Source organism: Syngnathoides biaculeatus, chromosome 7, assembly GCF_019802595.1.
Source record: "Syngnathoides biaculeatus isolate LvHL_M chromosome 7, ASM1980259v1, whole genome shotgun sequence".
Lineage (NCBI taxonomy): Eukaryota > Metazoa > Chordata > Actinopteri > Syngnathiformes > Syngnathidae > Syngnathoides > Syngnathoides biaculeatus.
Window position 1 is genome coordinate 24,093,179 of NC_084646.1, and position 23,033 is coordinate 24,116,211.

Below are 23,033 nucleotides of genomic sequence, written 5' to 3' on the forward strand. Positions count from 1 at the left end.
AAAGGAACAATCAAGTTCCAGGACCTATGATAACTCTGTACCGTTTAACTACAGGGAACAGAAGAGGGTCACAAGTGGAATGTTGGGTGATAAAACCAAAGTACCATACTGCGAATTGTAAATTGAAATATCATAAATAAATGATAAAAATATATCCCTTGGCAATCAAAGTGCAAAGTGAGCGTGGAGGTTACAAATCCTCTCCAAGATGTAACAATACCACAAGTCCGGCACTCGAAATTATTTACTTGTTATTAATCATTATTGGCTTTCAGCAGCAAGGTTTTAGTTGGAAAATCAGCAAAAAACAAGTATTCCACTTAGTGCAGGGTCGCGGTGCATCTTGGGAGTCACAACTTGTTGCTAAAGTAGAGCCAACGTGAAAACGTTCCAAAGGAAGATCAAGGCTGCATACCTGAGCCCATCCATTATGATGATAAAATCTCAGAGTGAAAGAGGACCAAGACAACCCTTTCAGTGGCCACTGTGGTTCAACACAGGCATGCAAGATAATGAGAGAATTCTGTTTTCAGTTCAGTTTATATATTCCACCAAAACTTAAATGATGGTGTGTGTGTGTGTGTTGTGTGTGTGTGTGTGTGTGTGTGTGTGTGGTGTGTGTGTGTGTGTGTGTGTGGTGTGTGTGTGTGTGAAGAAATCTTCGGAGTTTTGAACACATGTAAAAACTTTTTTAAAAAATTACTCGTTATGTATTTTTCAGTGAATGAAAGTCCAGCACCTGTGCAGACGAACGGGGCTGAATATATCCCGCATTATGTGCTTACTTGGTGAAATACTATGCGCTATTAGAGCAAAAAACGCCTTGTTCAGAAAGGTGTTTTATTTTGCCTTTTCTCTGGCAGTAGGTTTGACTTTTTGGGGTTGAACTTGATCTTAGTTGATCAGTGGCTCAAGAGATTTGCATCTCTCAGAGCCAAGACCTCAAAAGAAAATGACAACCCTCAGTGGCCAGACCGCATGTCTCTGTTCCTACATCCCAGTTACATTCACTTTACAATGGACAAAAAAAGAAGAATGCTATTAATGACACCAAATAAAAAATATTTGACTTCACTGGCTGTTAAAAAAAATAAAAAAAAAAAAAAAAAAAAAAAGACTACAAACACTATCACAGGTAAAAGCTCAGACACTGGCACTGTGTGCACAAAATACCATAATTTCCGGACTATAAGCCGTGACTTTTGCCAGATGCTTTAAACCCTGCGGCTTATCCAATGATGCGGCTTATTTACGCATTTTTTTCTAAAGGCCGCCAGTGGCGCTCGAGCAGAAAAGGTAAGAGTGAGACAGGTGGAAGATATGTGTCGAGGAAGACGAAAGTTTAATGTAACTTCGCCCTTTGTGCATGAATAAAATTAGCATGAATAGATACTCATCATGGAAAATGCAAGAAGAAATGCATATGACACAGCTTTCAAGTTAAAAGCAATATCTGACGCTATTCCAATCTGACACTGAGGAAGAAGACTTCCATGGTTTCAGTGCACAGGAGGAAGATGAAGACAACGCTCAGTGACTTTTACCGGAATGTTTTTTACACATCTCTGTTAGTGCGGTTACTACCGTATTGCTGCTGTGTTACTGCCGCATTACATGCACTGTTTGGAAAGAACAGCTAACGCATATTATTAAAACTTTGAAAACTCTTTCTGTGTCCCGTCTTTGTTTGTAAGTATCTCATGTTTCAATGTGGGCACCTGCGGCTTATAGACAGGTGCGGCTTATGTATGTACAAAATGTTTTTTCCTTTAAAAATGTAATGTGTGAGGCTTATAATCAGCTCTATAGTCCAGAAATTACAGTATGTTTGATTAGCTTCACATTTCTAACAACTCAAAACATTGAAACGCTTTTCTTTCACTCTACAGAGCATGGAATGCTCTTCAGATGCCCACATGATCAATGCCAGTAAATTAAATAGAGGGACATTCACCAACTTCAGTACACATATTTCATGATACTGAAATGTTTGGATCAACCTGTACAACTGCATATACTGACTGTGGTTAAATGCACAAATTAATCACCTTACTGAGATACAGCATTTCCCATTTTTAATACTTCTCTCTGCATACCTAGTTCAGTTCATATCTACTGGCTCCAAAGCAATTTGTGGTAAAACTAGAATGGTAGGTGCTACACTGGTGGCACTGAAGGTCTTTTCCGTTTGTGTTGTGGTGGGGCCTCAACGAGGCAGAGTAGCTTGTTGCTACTTTGTATAGTACTTGTTAACTGTTTTAAGTTGAGTGGTTAAAGAGATAACTTTACAGATCTGTATATTTCATAAATGGAGATGCACAGATTTTTTTTCAAATTTTACCTTCACACATTAAGACACTACAAAATTGAATGCAATAAAACTACAAAACACCCTTGATTGCAGTAAGAAGAGAGCCGTGGCAAAACAGGACAAAACACAGAACTCCACATTCGTATTGTGACTGCTAATTTCCTCTCTCGTTTTTCCATAAAAAAGTTTTCTTACTCTGTGATATGGATCCCCTTGGGTCTGAAACAAAGAATAAAGAGCACCAGACTAGGTTGGTTTATATGGAGCCTACTATTCCAATTATCCCTTAAGAAGCCCAAACTGAATAAAAATGCTCCATATAAACTTCAACTGGAATAAAAAGCCGAATCCGAATGGAATTTCATTTGGTTTCACACGGGTACAATATTCTTCTGGCCAAACTGATAAAAGTAAATTTTAGTCATGCATACAGTTATTTGGTGTCAGGCCAGGAAATGTTCTGTCTGTGCATGCTTCGTCTCAATGTGACATCATCTGAATAGCCGCTCCCGGCAGAGCTCATATGCAACAAAGCTCTTTTTTTTAACTAACATAATTTCTTGTGTATAACATGCATTTTTCCCCCAGCCGTTAGTGTGTGACCTCAAGTTGATGGTATTTTGGTTCTGCAGCAGGATAACGATCCAAAAGATACTTGAAAAGGGAAAAAAATTAATGACGATCTGAAGTGGCCCAGTCAAACTCTGGACTTGAAACCGATTTAAATGCTGTGGTCTGGCTTAAAAAATGGTTGTCATTCTATAAAATTTTCCAGTGTTGCTGTTTTAAAGCAATTCTGCAAGAAAGACTGGGCCAAAATATTTCTACAGAGATGTGAAACACTCACAAAGAAAGAAAATGCTTTATTCCTGTTGTTGACAATGAGGGTGGCCAACCCAGTTATTAGGCTTAGAGTGCAATTAATTTTCACACAGGGCCAGGTAAAGATTAGTGATTTTTTTTTTTACCTAACTAAAAAATATCAATATTTCAAAATTGCATTTTATGTTTACTTGAGTTATCCATCCATCCATCCATCCATTTTTGAGCCACTTATCCTCACAAGAGTTGCGGGAATGCTGGAGCCAAACCCAGCTATCTTCAGGCAAGAGGGCTATACTCTAAACTGGTTGTTTGTTTGATGAGCCTAAAAACTTAAGTGGGGAAACTGCAAAAAATAAATAAAGAAAGAAAAATTCAAAGAAAAAAAATCTCACATTACTGTAGTGAATCTGAGTTTCATTTTTTGAATTGCGCTACTCTAACCCTTCCAACCCGCTTACCCTCACAAGGGTTGCAGCAGCACCTGAGCCTATTCCAGCTAACTTTGGTTGAAAGGCAGACTACATCCTGAACTGGTCGCCAGTCAGTTATGGGGCACATTTAAAGTGATCAAGAATTAATTTATTTCCCTATCCACCAAACACACCACCCACAGTTTTTGTCTTCCTTCTATCCATCCATTTTCTGTAAAACATATCTTTACGAGAGTCACGGGCATATTGGAGCCACATATACGGGCACATATAAACAACCAGTCACACTTGCATTCACAACTATGAGCAATTTAGACTCTTCCATCAAACTATTACGACGTATTTTTGGGGGCATGTGGGAGGAAACCGGAGTGCCCAGTGAAAACCCACAGAGGCACAGAGAGAACATAAAAACTCTCACTGTGTCTCTGCCAGAGAGCTAGCTGCAATGTTCAATTTGGCTGTGGTACATTTATCCCATGTTGACAAAAGTCCAATACGGTAAAATTGTTGTTTACTACCATTTTAAAAGTCTGTTTTCAATTGATTTAATACAAAAGTTTAGTTTTCTTTCAAGCATTCAAACATACTGACTAAATCTCAGCAAGAAACAGAGGTAGAAATTATTTAACACTTTAAAATCACAAATAGCAACACAAATAAAAATTCCCAAAGTAGACTATTGTTAGGCGGCACGGTGGGTTCAGATGGAAAGCGTTGGCTTTACAGTTCTGAGGTCCTGGGTTGAATCCCGGACTCGCATGTGTGGAGGTTGCATGTTCTCCCCATGCCTGCATGGGTTTTCTCCGGGCACTCCGGTATCCTTCCACATCCCAAAAACATGCAATATTGTGAGTGCAGCTGTTTGTCTCTATGTGCCCTGCAATTGGCTGGCAACCAGATCAGGGTGTACCCCGCCTCCTGCCCATTGACAACTGCGATTGGCTACAGCACTCCCCGCGACCTTAGTGAGGATAAGGGGCTAAGAAAATGGATGGATGGATGGATGGATATTGTTAGCACAAAATTGCTGTGAGTTGCTGTGTAATAAAATGGGGGTCCGTATAGTTGAGCAAACTGTCACAGTAATCGTTATGACATGAGATGATTAATTGGCTTTAGAATTTGTGTTGGCTGCACAGTGTAACAGGGGAAGGGAACCTTGGAGCTATGGTGAGTTAAGGAAAATATAGGCAGAACTCAAACTGTACACATGCATTGCTATATAGACTTGGATTGACAGATACACGCTCATACAAATGCTTCCCAAAAGCAACGAACTAAGCTTTGAAAACTGAAATGATATAACCGGGTTGTATTTTTTATGTTGACACATCACATAAGTACAAACACACATGCACACTTGCACACCCTTGCCAGTTTAAAAGGAAAACACTCCATGGGTTGTGTCCCGAACTTGCAGCAGGAAGCCTCAAAGCCAACTCAAACAACGAAAATAAATTCACACTGCACAAATATATTGCTCTGTGCTGAATACCTTTTTTGTAAATCAAACATCGTGAGCTTGGAGTACAAGGAAGAAACTGGTTAAAAATAGAAATTAATTCATAACTGAGATACTGCTTGACTGTAACTATTTCCCTTACATGAAAACACAGATGAAGAGTACAGTAAAGTCAAAGGCTTCAAAAGTCATAAATATTGGAGTTCAACAAAAATTTTTAGGAAAATGGCTTCAAAGATGAACAAAAACATGAATGTCACATTCTCATCATCAATAAATTTTGTAAGACTATTAAGTTTTGTGATTTTTCAGGTTCATCAATACGGTATGTAAACCCTTGTTTATTCTATGATTTTCTTTTTACCTTTGAAACACAACACAAATCTTTTGTGCTGTATCACTCCATCACTGTATATTCAAGCGTATTTACATTGTAAAGCCACCCATATAAAGATGAGTGAATAAACCAGTAAGCTTTATTATAAATATACAGCGTCCCATTAGAGATAGAAATGCCAAAGTAGGGAGAAAGCAAGGATCGGCCTCTGATCCAAAACATTGAAGTAGGGCAATGTCATGGCTTCTGCTTGCATGGCTGCCTCTCTAACAGACTCACTAGTCTTTATTGATGATGTAATTCATGATGATAGCTAACTTGTACTAGCGTCGTTTATATATTGAATAGCATGCATGGCTATTTTTTGCAATAGTGTTACACATGGCCAATCATAAACTGCTTAATGTTTGTTTTAAAAAAAAAATCCATATTTTCCACACTATAAGGCGCACCTAGAAGCCTTTAATTTTCTCAAAAGCTGACAGTGTGCGTTATAATCCGGTGCGCCTTGTATATGGATCAATATTGAGCCTTTAGTGAGGCTCCATCTAATGGATCATAACGTAAAGCCAGTCTCTACTGTAGCGTCTATTCTATGCCCCTTACATATGAAAAAGTTTTCGAATAGGCCATTCATTGAAGGTGTACCTTATAATGCGGTGCGCACCTTATAGTGCGGAAAATACGGTACTCAAAGTGAAGGGTAAAGCTTTCTTTTTTAGGGGTACATTTTACCAACATTTTGCATGTATATTTATGCAATGATCAATGGTAAAATATATGATTTCACCAAATCAAAAGGAACGCAGCTGGACGGACAGATTTACCATTAAATCTAAGTAAATTACTTAGATTTCATGCTTGCATCTCTGAAGAAACTTTCCCTAAGACCATTAAGATCATTATGAAGTGGAAACAAACAAACATACTCTAGTGTGTTGCTTTATTGTGAAAGACTTTTCTAGAAGACATTGTTTCCACTGTAACACTTAAGTAAGCCGGCCAATTCTTTATTGTCTGTATATCACTCAACTCTATCCCACACACCTGCAGAAGAATGTAAACAGACACTTTAATATCACACGCACAAGAACACGGTGGTGAACACACACACACACTTCTAGCATTGCTGCAGAGCTCAGTATGAGGAAGGTTCTTTTACTCATTGACGTTTGCAGAAGAGGTAAACCCATGTGGCCTATTGACGTGTTGACCTAAGGAACACGTTCACTAGCAGACTGGAGATGGTTGAGCCACTGTAATTGTGGAAGAGGAAGCGGCACGTCGTCCACCGCTGGAGTTGGTGGCATTGTCTATAAGTGTCACAGAGGATGAAGATTTTATTGGATTTGTTGATTTGGAGTGACACTGATGGTTTGATAAGCTTGTTAGCATGTTCTTTATGCGATAGTTATCTGAATAACTGTTATTACGTTAACGTAGCAGGCACATTCTCGGTTCGTTGTTTCTGCGTCATACAGCGTCAGCATAGCTGTACACCTATTCAGCCAGTTCCCTATTTTTATTTTAAATTTCATTTCAAGACGGAATGCCTGTTCTTAAGTGTTGGGTTTTATCAAATAAAGTTTCCCTCAAAAATGTGACATACTCCTGTGCGACTTGTATGTTTTTTCGTTCATTATCATCCATTTTTTTGGCTGGTGCAACTTTAACTCCGGCGCGACATATAGTTCTGAGCCGTGTGTGTGTATATACAGTATGCGCGAGTGTGTTCATATATATATATATATATATATATATAATATATATATGGAGAGAGAGAGAGAGAGAGAGAGAGAGAGAGAGAGAGAGACATTCATATGAGCTTTTGACTGTGTGAATCTTGACTACTCATTGTGCATTGTAAATCCATGAAACTGCCCCTTCCATATAAATTCACACCAAACCGGTGAGACAGAAGGTGCAGCACATGCAAAGCTTGCTGTTGCAACATGGTAAATGCCTTAACTGTACCTCTAATCAAAGCTCCTCCACCATCCTTCATATCTGGCTTTTGAAACTACTTTAGTTTTCGCATTAAGTATGACCCTGACAGCTAGTGCACCACCGACAGAAGAACAACAGTTCATCACAGAATACTAGGATACACATCGGTGGAAATAACACAAACATAAATTTTATCGTATAATTAGACAAACACAAGTACATATGCTACAAACAAAAACAGGGCAGTCCACAGTTCAAAATGCACAGAAGAAAATCAGTCAGTAAAGAACCAAATTTTTTTAATACATTATTAAATTTTCCATCAATCTTCTTCTGCTTATCCAAGGTATTGCTGCTCTACAACATAATTTTATGTACCATTTAGCCCCTAATAAATATACATTAAACTGATTATTGTTGCTGTCATTTTCCTTAAAGTCCCACTGACACGAAAAGCATGATTTTTAGTATATTTTAAATTTAAAAAAAACACAATCAGAATAACCCATCCATTTTTTCACAACAAAACATTTTGACATACAGTATCTGGCTTTTTGTAACTCCCGCCATGAAAATCCTATCGAGGGATTTGTTTTGGAGAAGAAGCAGGAAGTGACGTTATTCGCAGACGCCCACTCAGGCAGCTTCGTGTGTTTATACCAGTTTTACCTACAGGAAGGTAGCTCTTTGTTCCTTCGTGTTAGCCAAAATGCCAGCTTGTTGTTTTGCTGCATATTGCTTGAACATTTGGGAGGATGGATACACTCTTCAGACTTTTCCAAAACACCCGGTTCGTCGTGAAAAATGGCTTGCACAGGTGGAAAGGATGAGCGATTCATGGGTTCCAAATAACAGTAGGTGTGTATAAAAAGCTATTTAAAAAAAAAAATAATAGTTTGGGGGGCAGGGGGGACATAATCCTTCTTTCAACATGTGATAACAACGCTCACGGCTGAGTACGCTACATACCGTCATACATACTTACTGTCGAGGATTCTGTTGTTAGTTAGAAGTGACCCGCATATCATCTAAATATGGCTCGAAACGATAAGGTAATGTTGCCCCGGTCACTTCACTCAATTGTGAGATGTTCTCTTCTTCAAAAAGGGCTTCCATGTCAGAAGGGGCGTCGGAAAAATCCGAAAATCTCTGTTGTACCTCTCCCATAGCAGGTGCCACTATGTGTTTTCAATGGCGAATGTTTCAGTGTGACGTTTGCAAATGACGTTGCAGGCAATATGGCTACCACTTGAATGTCGAGTGAGACTTCCGCAACTTTGCGCATGGATGACACGCTCTCTGCTCATATTTATTTATTCATATAGATGTTGAAGTCAATATTGTTATATGTATTTTTCATTGCAATATATATATATTTTTGAATGTTTATAGGCATGTGAGTGGGACTTTAAACTTTTGGCCATGGATAGTTTAGAGATTGTCATGATCCTGCCGCTCCAGCCTGGGGTGTGCGGGTGTCTGCGCGGTTGCTCTGATTGGGAGGTGCACACCTGCGCCTCATCCAGCCTTATTATGCTGTGTATTTATATCACCCCGATGACGACTGCTGGCTGCCAGTTCGTTGAGCTTCATGTCCCTGATCGACAACCCGTGTGTACCGACCTTCGCCTGTTCGCCGACCACCCTTGTGAGCCTGACTCCTTTGATACTTCTGCCTGCCTTGATCGTTCTCCTGTGTACCGACTCCTGCCTGCCCACTCACCTGCTCTCTTCGCCCGACGTCCCAACTACCGCTGCTGCACCGGACTGCCTGCTCGATCCCCGACCTCGGCATATAATAAACGTTTCTCCTTGAACTGCCCTGCATCGTCCTAGTCCTGCATTTGGGTCCTACTCCCGCTCCGATGGGACGTGACAGATTTAATTGTTGTGGCGCACTTGAGTGTAAAAGGCAGTGCAAATGTGAGATTTTACAAAAACTTTGAAATGTTTTGATAAGGACAATTTGAATTTATGAGTTTAAGAGTTTTGTAAAAGAAAAAGGGGGGGAAAGGGCACTAATGTGTGTGCATAATTACCTGATGGGGGAATTTTTACTGTTGTTGCTTAGCATCGTTGTAGACCAATATGTATTTCGTAATTAATATGAATTTATATTATACATAATTTATTATAAGTATATTAATTAAATTAATATTAATTTAACTTTACTTTCACTGTTCCCTCAACAACAAAAAATATTCATCTTAAATTCATTTCATGGTAGTGCATGTTACAGAAAGCTGAATTGTGGAAGCAACTATAAAATTGATTGAAGTGTACAGAGACTTGTCTCTGGTTCACAGCTGCTAAGCAATGCCAACAGAAACCCCAGCTACCAGATGGTGCAAATGCCTGGTCTAGACAAGACGAAGAAAAAAACTGGCAAAACTTTCTGGAAAAAAAAAATTCCGCTCATATTGCTTTATCATTGAATCGTGAACCGTTGCGTCCTTATTGGTATGACAAAAAAGTCAACTTGCCTGTGTATAATCTCCGTGACCAAAGTCATCGCACTCAACAAAAGGGAAATGGACTACTTGATTGTTGAAACCAATCGTGTTTATATCTTCTCAGGAGTGATTTGAATTCACTGTAGGACACACCCTCCCCCCAAAAAAAGGAATGGATAGCAAAAACATAGAAAGTAGCCAGAAGACATCTTCATTTTTTGCCGCAAAAAAATGCAGCAGCACAACAGAGCCCCTGGATGTTTTTAAATCTTGGTGAACGAAAACAAGTAACAAAATGAACACATGCTATTTACTCCCTTTTTTTTTTTTTTTTTTTTAAGCATTCTGTTTTTCTCTCACACCCAGAAAATAAAACCAAACAAAACATGTGCCAGCCAAAAAAAAAATTAAAAAAAGGGAAAGAAGCTGGATAGGAAAATCAAAAGAAAATAAGTTTCCTACAGGAGAGTCCGAGATATGAAAATGGGGTGGAAGAAGATTTCAATGTGGTCCTATTAAACAACAATGTGCTGTTTACAAGTCTGTGAGTCAGGCATGAGACATTATGGATCATTCATATGCTCAGTTATGTGCAGACTAAATAAGGTCTCTTATTCAGTGGTTGTGGTTTTGACATACAAAAGCAAAAGGAAGTGTCTACTTTACTACTGAACTGATATTTATGTAGCAATCTCCTAATTCAATAAAATAAATTTGGACTAAGAATTTAAAAAGGCATTTAAAGGTTGTATTTGAAGTTTCTTAAAAAATTATGTTAAAATTATTATCTGGGAGTAAAATATTACTAAAATTATATTTATTTATTATTATATTTATTATAATTATTATTTTGAAAAATACTCTCTCTGGACTCATTTCATTCCTCAAAGTTAATTTTAATTATTATTTTACATTGGTTAAAGTGTGACAAGAATAGCCAATCAGAGACTGTAGAGACATTAAGTGTGACAGGAGATATGTCATTCATTTGGATTTCACATATGCAGCCTCGTGGGGAAGCACCATAGCGTCTCGCAAACTTCATTGTGGTTTCTTGGGCAGATTTCTTTTTTTTTAACTTTAGTGAACAAGAAAACGGTTAAAAAGAAGGAATTGGATAGCTGGACTGTTTGATGCGCTTGTGTGATTTTGTGAAACATCCTTGAGCGTTGTTGCTTTCATGTATCTTTATTTCTCACCCTTAGTGATCTTCCAAGTGGTGCATGGTATTTAAAACTGTAACAATACTCTAAGTTTGACACATTTCAAATGAAACAAACAATGTGGCATTGCATCCTCACTGTCAAAAATTCTATGCACTCCCTCAACTACACACACTTCTAAAGTAATGGAACACTTCCTAATTACGGTAAACAGGCATGTGAACAGATACAATGGTGACACTTGCTCATCATGAAAATACACAAAATGGCCTTTACAACTAATTTATCCAAATTAAGAATTTTCTGTACAGTTTACATACATTTATTTATTTAAATTAGGTCATATATAAAGGTTAAGAGGAAACTTTGCAATTCAGGTTTTGGGGGTTGACTGGCATTCAAGACAAAAGTTTCATCATAACTGGTGTTCATCAGGCATTCAGTTCATGATTTACTATAGTTTACCCATGGGTTCTTATAAAAATTCATCCTGTATAGAATATCCATCCATTTTCTTAGCCGCTTATCCTCACATAGGTCGCGGGGAGTGTTGGAGCCTATCCCAACTGTCAATGGGCAAGAGGCGAGGTACACCCTGAACTGGTTGCCAGCCAATCGCAGGGCAGAGACAAAGAGTTGCACTCACAATCACACCTAGGGGCAATTTAGAGTGTCCAATTAATGTTGCATGTTTTTGGGATATGGAAGGAAACCGGAGTGCCCGGAGAAAACCCACGCAGGCACGGGGAGAACATGCAAACTCCACACAGACAGGTTCGGGATTGAACCTGAGACTTCAGAACTGTGAGGCCAACGCTTTCCAGATGAACCACTGGTCCACCCTTCATAGAATATAATTGACCTCTACGGTCAGCCATTGCTTGTTGCAGGCAAACTTCTTGTTCCCACGGAAATATTTTGCAAATATTACAACTCATGTCACTGTCACTTTACTTCACAAAACTACAGTATAGCAAGCAAGACAACTAATCATCAGCATGCATGACCTTGTTGCACCTCCCAAAAAAATGGTGTGACCAAATCATGCCCTTGAGCGACCAACTGAGAAAGTTGATCAGACCAGTGCTCCAGTCAGAAGTTAGAAAGTTAGTGTCGAGCCCTGTTAAGCTATATTTTCAGGAAAAGGTCCAAACAGTAGGTTCCCCTGACTTGTGTTATGAGTTAGTCAGTTAAAAAAATTAACTGTTGGCCCATTTTTCATTTTGCATTCACACCCTGGCACTCCTGCTTCGAAGTTAATCAGTAAGAAATAATGCACTACAGTAACATTTTCAGCGAGAGAATAAAAGCACTGTATCTCTTTTGATCTTAAAGACACATGCAAAAAGTCAAAAGCTCATCTTGCTAACTCAAGTCACTCCAAGATTCATCTCCAGAAAAAACTATCACACGAAACAGAAAGACATGATGACACAAACCTAAGGGTCTTCCCTTTGTCAAACTTAAGACCTTAATGCGAGATAGATTGGGGTTCACCCCGGTTGAGGAAAGGGTACCTTCCCTCCACCTTCGGATGGGGTGACGGGTCCTGACTGTTGTTTGTGCCTATGCTCCAAACAACAGTTCAGCATACCCACCTTTTTTGGAGTCCTTAGAGGGAATGCTGGAGAGCAGGCCCTTTCGGGGCTCCATCATTCTGTTGGGGGATTGGGGATTTCAATGCTCACGTAGGTAAAGATACGGAGACCTGTGTATGTGACGTCACATGACTAAAAAAAGCATAACTGGATTAGCTGGGTGTTGGGTTCTGACCTGAAGTAACCCTGCCTTCTTAACACTGAATTTAGACGGTGAATTTCAGACGGCGAATTGTAGCCAGTTGACTCTCAGGAGACTGAAAATATTGCTTTTGAATTTTAAAGGTTGAATTTTTTTATATGGCGAATTTGTTAAAGGAATACTTTGGTGATTACTTACCTCGACGATTATCTTGTTAATCCATTATAAATATAAGTATACCCAGAAAGATTCTAGTAAAAAAAAATTGCAAATATTAACTTTAACGCACTCTTTTATCCAAGTAATCACATTTTTGTATGAGCGGCGCCATTTTGACTATTTTTATGAGACCACACAACTTAAAAAACAGGAAGTGAAGTATCCCGTGCGTAAACAAAGGACTACACGAACAGCGCTGATTTCTCAGATTTATCCTCATCTGATGAAGAAATAGTAATATCGATTGATCAGGAACACGTTCATACAGATTTGAACCTGTGGCTGTAAATGATGAATTTTTGGATGGATCTTCGGACGGGTATGACGCGGAGTCTAACTAGCTAACTAACCGCAGCCGGTCAAACGCCGATCGTGTCGGAACAACTAATTATGAAAACTTTTGACAAAGGTCACTCAAAGAAAAAAAATATTAGGAGTATCGAAGTTTTCAACAAGATTGACATCCTTTGTGGAAAGGGAGGGTTCTGCTGCGTGTTTAAATTCACAGATGGGGAGTATGCCAAAGCATTCATATTCGACATAGCCAATCAACATTTTGACAACTTCGCATAAAGACTAGATAATAAAACGAATAGAAGACATGCCTTTGTCAGCAAGAACTGTTCACCATCATCCTGTACCATCATGATGGCAAATTGAATTACGTTCACGATTAACGTAAGTCTCAACGCCTGCATGGCGTATGAAGCACAAGAAGTTGCATTAATGGTAAGTACTTCCGTCATCATTGGTGAGCAATATCATAATGTTATTTAGAAGAATTCATAGACTTATTGTACTCTAAAAGTGTTAGTCTTGAATAAATGTGCATATACACCTGTAACTACGTCGTACAGCTCAACTTCGGTAGCCACCGGGTCCTTAAATGTTTCTTTTTCTTACTGGGCAGAATATGGCACCGAGCCTTCCTTGGATTATTTCTATCCGAATTGTGGCAAAATTTCACAATACAGTAGGGGATTTTCACGTGTCCGATGGTGGTGGTACTGTATGTGATGACACTACAAATCCGCCGTGATTTCTTTGTTTACGTATAGAATACGTCATATCCACAGAAGTATGTCATGTGACTCGCCAAAATGGTGGCGCCCATGAAAATTCGTAATTGCCGATAAAAATCTTATCAAAACGCAGTTAAATGATATCGGATTAACCTCAAATTTTCAAGGTACAGTACCTATGACATGACCTATCAGATTAAGGCTTTTCCTTGTTTAGTGGAGTATTCCTTGAACATTGAAATCTTAAACTGAAATACAGCTATTGAAAATGTGATCACTTTGAAATAATGTGAATTTTACAACATAAAATTTTCAGTGGCATTTTTACTTCAAATCCTGGTGGCACATATTTACTTCCATATATATGAGCTCTGTACTTGGGCAAAAGCAAAAATGCTCAGGGAACTAAAAAAAAAAACCTATTATGTTTGGACTTATCACTGACCACAGCCCCAGGTTGGCCCATACACGCACAAGAAAATGGGGACAACGGCAGTCTAATGTGCTTCTCCACAATAGAAGTTCTAACACTTGCCTCGTTGAGAATGCGAACAGTGATTTTGTGTGTGTGTGTGTGTGTGTGTGTGTGTGTGTGTGTGTGTGTGTGTGTGTGTGTGTGCGTGTGTGCGTGTGTTTGTGTGTACTGCGGGGGATGGGTCTACTTAAAATGCTTAATGTCTGGGGGAGTGAAACAGTCCCTCTTCACTCTATGCCCTCCCAATGGGATATTTTGCTCATTGCCCCTTTGACTCCAGCTTCCCCCCACAAACTCTTTCCTTCTATCACTATGTCAAGGATAGTTCATTTCAAGCTGTGCCCAATGAAGGTAGTGAAGTGAGAACTCGCTGAGAAGTGTGTGTGTGTGTGGGGGGGGGGGTGTCTCTCTGGTCACATTGTCAACAGTCAGTCCCAGTGGGACTAAATGACACTGGCAGGAAGCAGGGAAAATAAAGCCTAGATCACCAATAAAGGTCCTTTTCCCCCCCCAGTTGGGCAGTTGTTGTTTTGTTTTGCATTTGCAGAGTGTGTGCATACGAGAATGGGGCTATGTGGAAACTGACAAGGCATAGTGGAATATGTTGAATGGGAGAACAATATGATCTGACATTTAAAAGGGTGACTCTTCAAGAAAAAAAGATTCCGTTTGACTGAATAGAAGCTAGTACATCAGTCTCTTTACAGTGAATTTCTATTTGTACACAGATATGATGAGAACGAATGCAAACATGCAAGTGCCATCCTGACTTTTATGGTAAAGCAGATAAGGAATGAATGTTTTCTAGAAAGAGAATCTTATTTTGACCAGGAATAACAATCTTGGCCAAAGATCACAAGCATGGAAATGTTCAGAACTGATTCTTAACAGCAGTTTGGTATTTGTGGGCAGGTCAGTATGAGATAGTTTGGAGATGGAAAACAGGCCAAGTAATAACTCAAAATCAAAGGCAGATGAAGCTGCAAAAACACATCCAGCTAGTAAATGCCAAAGAAAGAGGCCATCTTCAACTGAGAAATGTGGGAAACCCATCAGAAAGTAGTCAGATGAATGATCTGCCCACAACTGTGCAGAAGGATTTAAACCACAACAGCTGGTGCAAAAGGGAAAAAACATCACATTTTCTGACCACAGTCCTGTATAAGCCAAGAGGGAGTGCACAAGGCTGGAAAAAGAATTATAGAGGTTTTTGATTGAAATTAAAATGAGTCCTGTTGTCCAGAATCTTGGAGTGGAAGAGACAAACCGGAAAATAATTTTATCACGATATCTTTCTTCCCACATGCTTCCATTACAAAGGTAGCCAAAATAAAAAGGCTACAGGTAAATTCAAAGGCAGTTAAGATATAAATGATGCTCTTGGGAGGCAATTTACCATGTTTGAAAAAAAAAAAGAAAAAAAAGACACCAAATGGTCCAAGAAACCATCACCATTCCAAAATATTTCAACGGTACTTTGACTCGGTTATGTTTGTGATTGTATTTTCTTGCTCTAACCTTCAAAGTAAAAAAAAATAAATACTCGGTTGGGCTGGAGGAAATGTGGTGTAAATTAGATTGTGACAATTGTGTTTTATTGTAAAATAGATTGTATTTATGGCTGTCCATCAATTTAAATGTTTTGTTGCAATTACTTGCATGACTTCCACTTTAACTCACAATTAAACCTAACATTTAACATTTTTCATCTCTTCTAAACTTAAGGGAAATGGACTACTTGACATTTCTCAAGTTCTGAGCACTCTTGACTTATAAGTGGTCAAATATACTTACCTTATGTGAAAACTTTATTGCAAAATTTCAAATTCAAGCCCAACAACAAGCAAGATCAGCATTTACTGTTTATACTGTTGCTCTACTGTATACTGTACTATTACAATACTGTAAAAACACAAAAAGTACACGCATACATTTAAATACAACACACACTTAATTCACCACCTGAATACTAACACAATGTAAATGCTGTTGATGGGCTAACAAAAATTAGCATGAAGCAGTTAGCATATCTCTGTAAATATAATAGGCACACACAAACGCTCTAAGGGCCTCTTTATAGTCCCGCGTTCGCTCGGTCGACAACGCCCGCATTCCATCATGTAACCTACACATTGCTCTGCGCAGCACCTGCATAACTTGTCGCGTAAATGTAAAAAAAAAAATTCCGGCGTGGAAAATCCATAGAGATTATGTCTCGTGGTCGTTCGTCGTGATTTACCGTTCCTCCCAGCTCCACGTAACAGTTATACCACCACCTTCTTGATTGATTTTGCAGTGTAATTAACAAATCATCTGGTCATTTAAGTCTATTTAAGTCATCTGTCATTTGTCACTTAAACTACCGTTGACAAAATCTCATTAGTTCCGGAATTGGCCACTTTTTATTGGCGATGTGACCTTATTCAGGCAAAGATCACAGAAATAGAATATGACTGCATAGAATTCTAAAAGATGTGCCTCCCATGCCGATGTAGCGGTCATGTTGAAAGTGGGGGAATCAAGTGGCAGCCATGTCATAATAGTTATACCTATTATCCATTGTGAATACACTCACAGTGTAAAGTTCCGCTTTTGCAACAGAGTTGGAACTACAATAGGAAGCACACTAATTCCTCGCAGCTCATGAAACAGACTAGTCTATGATGAGTACTGTACATCAACAGAATCTCTCGGACCAAGCACAGTGGTGTGGTAAGGTTGGAAAAATGTAAATGGATGCTTATGGACTTGCAAAAAAGTATTTCAATGTAACAGAAATCGGCTATATCAGACAACCCTTCACCCTTATTAGTCCATTCTATCGAGGTGCTAATGTACATCGACATCACATCTTATCTCAATCTACTTGTACTTGTGTATAGTGACAATTTGAGGGTTGGGGGATTTGATATAACATCAGGCACACAATGCCAAGAACTTAAACAACTACCCTATCACTGTAATTCAGAGCTAATAATAGTGCCAGATTAACCTCTCCCTTTAAATTACTATCAGTCTTCAGTTTTGGAGGTTTAAGATATAAAATGAGTGAGCCTTAAAAACAGCTCCCAGCATTCAGAGGATTAGGGTCTTTTACTGTGGAGGAAATAACTATCGGAAAATGTCATCTAATTTCAGTGGCCATCTTTCAACAGGTTTCACACAAATCTGACTCTTGATTGATTGTTCAAAGTAACATTTCTGCAGACCTGGTACACAGAGGCCATGATGCATTTACTGTCATAAAGGGGTTTTGAAAAATAAAGTATACTGAACTTGCTGCAGTTACTTTTAAAGAATAAATTTAGAATCCTTCTTCCATAAGTAACTGAATTTGAGTATCAGTCAAATACCCTGATAGCTATAGATAATTTAGTAACTGAAAACCAACCCGAATAAGGTGACTCTGAGGGATTGATGGATAATTGTCAGTTTCATATTTGCTCTAGAATGAAGGCTGGGGTAGTGAAGGGTTGCATTACCTTTTAATGCGAGATGCTCCTGCCTCCACAGCATACAGTGAAGAAAATAAGTATGTGAACACCCTGCTATATGGCAAGTTCTCCCACTTAGAAATCATGGAGGAGTCTGAAATTTTCATCGTAGCTACATGTCCACTGTGAGAGATAATCTAAAAAGAAAAATCCAGACATCACGATGTAAATTTTTTTAATGATTTGTGTGAGACAGCTGAAAATAAATAATTTAAAAAAAAAAGACATTGTGATTTCTGGATTTTTCTTTTTAGATTTCTTCTTAGATTATCTCTCTCACAGTGATTAAAATTTCACACCCCTCCATGATTTCTATGTGGGAGAATTTGGAATATAGCAGGGTGTTCAAATACTTGTTTTCTTCACTGTAGTTCTCATACCCTGTCACAGAGTCAAGACTATGCACTCTGGATGGTCAGGTGTCATAGGTATAAAATTTAAATTATGAATAAATAAATAACCGCATTATGAGAAGGGTAATAACATGAGACAAATGAGGCAGCGAGGGCCCAAGGAGCGCTCAGGTGAGTGAAAGGCAAAGGAAAATCCATGAGGATCACAGGAAGACCTCAAAGCTGACTCCCAGAGGCAGGATGAAGGCATCTCAGTGTGGCAGCAGACGAGATGAAACACGATTTGGGGCCAGGGCTCCCCCACTGCCTCGCCTCTGTGTTCAGCGCCTGTGAGCGCTTCTGCCTCTGAACTGCCCCCCGCCTCGGCCCCCCCTCGACCTTCCTGTCTCAAACCCTCCTACACCCACTGCAACTCCTGCCATTTGGCGACCCAATGAAACAGCACTTACACAGCCAGTGCAAGCTGATGTTTTTACTGAGCACCAGAATTTCTAAGACAATGACCAATCAATGCTTTTACAATTTAATACCAAGGTGAAGTCATGTACCGCAGGATAAAAACAACATGAGAGCATCTACACTCAAAAAGCTCAGAATGACCCCTTCAAAAAACACAATTTGGTGAAGCCAATGATATACTGCATTTATTACTGTTTAGTTTTCCATTTAAACTAATGAATTCAACACCAAAGCAGTCTCACTTTAAGATTGTGCACCGAGTCGTCAATGGATATCATTTCAGTAAAAATGTGATTGATTCTTTTGATATACATACATGCATAGATTATTTATTTTTACATTAAAAAGAATTCAGTCATGATTAACTAATTTCTGTGGAAAATACGTGATCGACGCTCGTCTAACAATACCTTTCACTGAAAATCACAAGAAGCCATCATCAGCGGCTTATACTTTGCAGCCTGCAGAGAATGCCTGCTGTGTAGCGGACAATTAAAGCAACATTGGACAATTAATCCAATGCTTTCAACTGCGGTTTTTTGACAGCTCCACTTGGAGTTTACTGCAAAACTAAATGCACTACAAGAGTAATTAACCCCATTTTATATTAAAATACAAGACATTGTATTAGAAATAGCCACCTCATGCTAACAGTTAATGGTAAACAATATTGATGGACAAGGGGAAGGATTTTTCCTTCAAATATTGAATATTCACACACAAACGGCGTACTACAACATACATGGAATTAATGTAGCAATACTCACAGTGATAGATTCTTTCCAATCTGTAAAAAAATATTTAAGTCATAAAATGACTTTCTTCTAATCTGTTTTTTTTTTTTTTAAATCTTATAATAAATGAGTAGCTTGATCCATCCACCGCATCACACTGCACCTTAGAGGCCAAGGTGAGCAGAGCAGGAACAGCAGATAGTCATTGACAATTTTATATTTTTTCCTTCCTGTGACATGAAATAAGAATGAATGTTTCCAGTTTTAGGTCAATTGGGATTGTAAAAATATTTATTTGTTTAATGCCAGAATAACGAGAGGAATGACTTTTCTACACACATAATAGACAATGCAGTTGTGGCTAAAAAAAAATTGGCACATTTTTAGCCATTATTTCTATTATTTTAGTATACTTGATTCATTTTCTAAATGTTCTTTTATATTTAAACTTTAGTTTTCAAAGTTAAATAACTAAAGTTGTAAAATAAACCAGAAAATCTGTTTATTAATTGAGATCTACATCCATCAAAATAATCAGGATTATTATTTGTTCCCATAATAACCCAGCCCCCGCGTCGCATCACCCTTCACAATGTGGAGGCAGGCACCACCTGCAAAGGAAACCCAAATGAACATCCATCCATTCATTATCAGAGTTGCTTAACCTCACAAGGCTCACAGAGGTGTTGGAGTTTATCCCAGCTATTATTTTATCAGGGAGGAGGTGGGATAAACCCTGAACTGGGCACATAGAAACCAACAGCCATTCGCACTCATAATCACACAAACGGGCAATTTAAAAAGTCTCCAGTCAATGCATGTTTTTGAGATGTGGGAGGAAAATGATGTGCCCGGAGAAAACCCAGGGAGAACCAGCAAGGTCCACACAGGTGGGGCTGAAACCCGGTCTTCAGAACGCCGCAAATGAACATGTCGAAGCATGGACCTAATACCACTGACTGACCACTGACCATAAATAAATAAATATAACAGCTAATCAATATTAACACTATCAGCATCGATGGTCAGACCTCACTCATCAATTGATTGGTATCAGAATGGGCAGCATAAAAAGCCTGGTTGAAGCATCCAATATATTATATTCAAAAGTGTTCAATAATTAAAACATGAGATTAGGTGAAATCTGGGATGCTAGATTAGGACAACGACTGACCAATTACCATTCATTACTCATCATGAGCCACTACTTGAGTCTACTAAAAGATAAACCCATAAATCCCATCATATATCTGTCTCTGTAACAGAACTACCCTACAGTAAAGCCTCACATTACAGAAATTATAATACAGTACAACATTTGCTGTGAATTTGATTTTAAAATGTTCTCATTTTTTTGTTAGGGTAATTTGGGAGAAAACAGCACAGCAGGGTTAATTAACGTAAATGGGATCGGCATCACAGCACATTTTACACTGGAGCACCTATAGTATGCTCAACTCACACTTGATTTAGTTACATCATCTAATGTGATTAAATTGGAGCACAATGAAAAACATAATACCTTGACACAAATAAAGTTCAATCAGTGAATTAACATGTTTGCTAATGCAGTCGCAGTGTGCTGTCTGGTGTACAACTGCAATGCAGTGAGAGGTTTTTCCTCATATTTGTAGATACGATGTAATGTATTCAATATTCTCCTAGGTCTTCTTTATAAATGTCCTGGATGCAGGCAAGTGTTAACCATCATGCAATCATTTAATGCACTTGCATATTTAATTACTGCTAATTCTATTAATCAGAGATGATGGAAAATAATGAACAGCAGCAACATACAACCAATTTACACACAACCGCTGCGTGCTTTTTTTATGGATTATAACATTGGGAAACCAAGGCAGATCTCTCTCTCTCACATACACAAACACACACGCACGCGTTTTGTAATGATTCAAATCATATTCTTAAATGACTCTTGGTAATACTGTACGTAGTGGTTAATATGCAGTGCTAGGATCATTTTGGGAGCTCGAAGGGTCAAAGAAAACGTTCAAAGTCTGGATGAGGTTAGGTCCACATAAACACAACCTATTAACTTCAAAGGTCACTTTGAGTTTATTGTTTCAGAACTACAGTGGGTACGGAAAGTACTCAGACCCCCTATTTTTTTTCACTATTATATTGCAGCCATTTTTCAAAAAAAAATATTTTCCCCAAAGACTCATCTCAAAATACTGAGGAAAGAAGCTGAATACTTATGGCAGTGTGATGTTTCATTTTTTTAATAAATCCGCAAAAATATTAAATGAGGTTCTGCGTGTGTGTGTGTGTGTGTGTGTGTGTGTGTGTGTGTGTGTGTGTGTGTGTGTGTGTGTGTGTGTGTGTGTGTACATCAATCGAAGGGATGATGAATTTAAATGATTCAGGAAGTGGGTGGATATTAACAGAGTAAAAATGTTCAGGGTATCTGAATACTTTCCGTCCCCACTGTATCTTACATTTCCGTCCCCATACTTAAGACCTGACAATCGTACAGTTGTATACAGAGAAAATCTATTTGTTCAAATCTTTTTAATGCCAGTTTTGTGTCTTCTCCGCCCAATCCGAAGTGGGCCAAGAAGTCCCCAGAGGTTTTCATTAAAGCGACATGACAACCCCAATCCCATTTACCTGCATAGTAAAGACTCCAAGCTCCTGTGTGGAGAGCTTCTTCATCTGCTCGGACAAAACTTGTGCTTCTTCCAGAATGGAAAACTCCGCGTCGCTTCGACATAATCCAAAAGAAAGAGCCGAGCAGAGAAACGCGAAGCTCCACAAACAAGCAGTCACGCTCCCGCGAAGACCGATCAGCGTATCCCGGAAAGGAGCGCTCGACTTCGGCGTCGAACGCCAAACGCAGTACCTGCTCCGCCTCGCCATGATAGTCAGGACTCTTCAAGTGGGACCAGCGCCGACTGTGAGCGAGTGAAAGACGGGCACTACTTTTTTACAACTTTGTGCTGCGGAGGACGAGTAGCCTTTCCCTCTGGGATGACGCTCCAAAATGCCGGTCGACACGAAACATTGTCCGTCCTCAAAATACCCGAGGAGGAAAACATAGATCCATGAATGGAAGAGATTTGTTTTCTCTTAAAAGCTTGGCCTGGCCGCTCCGCAAACTCCTGGAAGTCTGGCTGCATGAGTGTGGCCGGCTGAGATCGTCCACAATGGGGGTGAGAGGAGGGGGCGTGGAAACGACGAGTCCGACAGATCCTAGATCAATGGAACGATGTGGTATGACGCCTTCACGTACAGTTTGGAAATGTTCCGTTGGCACAAATACGTGGGTTATTTTAAAGTGCCACTGTCATCCCTATATACATTGTAAAATAGATATTGTTATGAATATTACATATAATATTACTCACTTCAATGTCTGTATAAAATATTACTTGTGTGAAAATATAAAGGATATGGCGATTTAAAGGTAATGGGGATGGAAGAGATTCATACCACAATGGTTCTCACTCTAGTGGCTGAAGGTTGAGTCCACGTTCAATATTGCTTCAACATCAATGAAAAATGCCTCTCGTTGTTAGCAAGCTAAGCTAAGGATTACTAGACCGATAAGCAAGTTTAAGTTGACGTTTCCACTTGCCCAACTT

At 39.0% G+C, this 23,033-nt stretch overlaps 1 protein-coding gene across 1 annotated transcript in view; it reads right to left on the minus strand.

The window, feature by feature from the left end:
- The window catches only part of cachd1 (cache domain containing 1), a 107,734-nt gene extending 85,094 nt beyond the window's left edge, over nucleotides 1-22,640 (minus strand). The window contains exon 1 of the mRNA XM_061824489.1: nucleotides 22,060-22,640. Coding sequence (XP_061680473.1) covers nucleotides 22,060-22,308 — 249 coding nt within the window. The 5' untranslated portion in view covers nucleotides 22,309-22,640. The remainder of the gene's footprint in view (nucleotides 1-22,059) is intronic.
- Nucleotides 22,641-23,033: the final 393 nt, after the last annotated feature.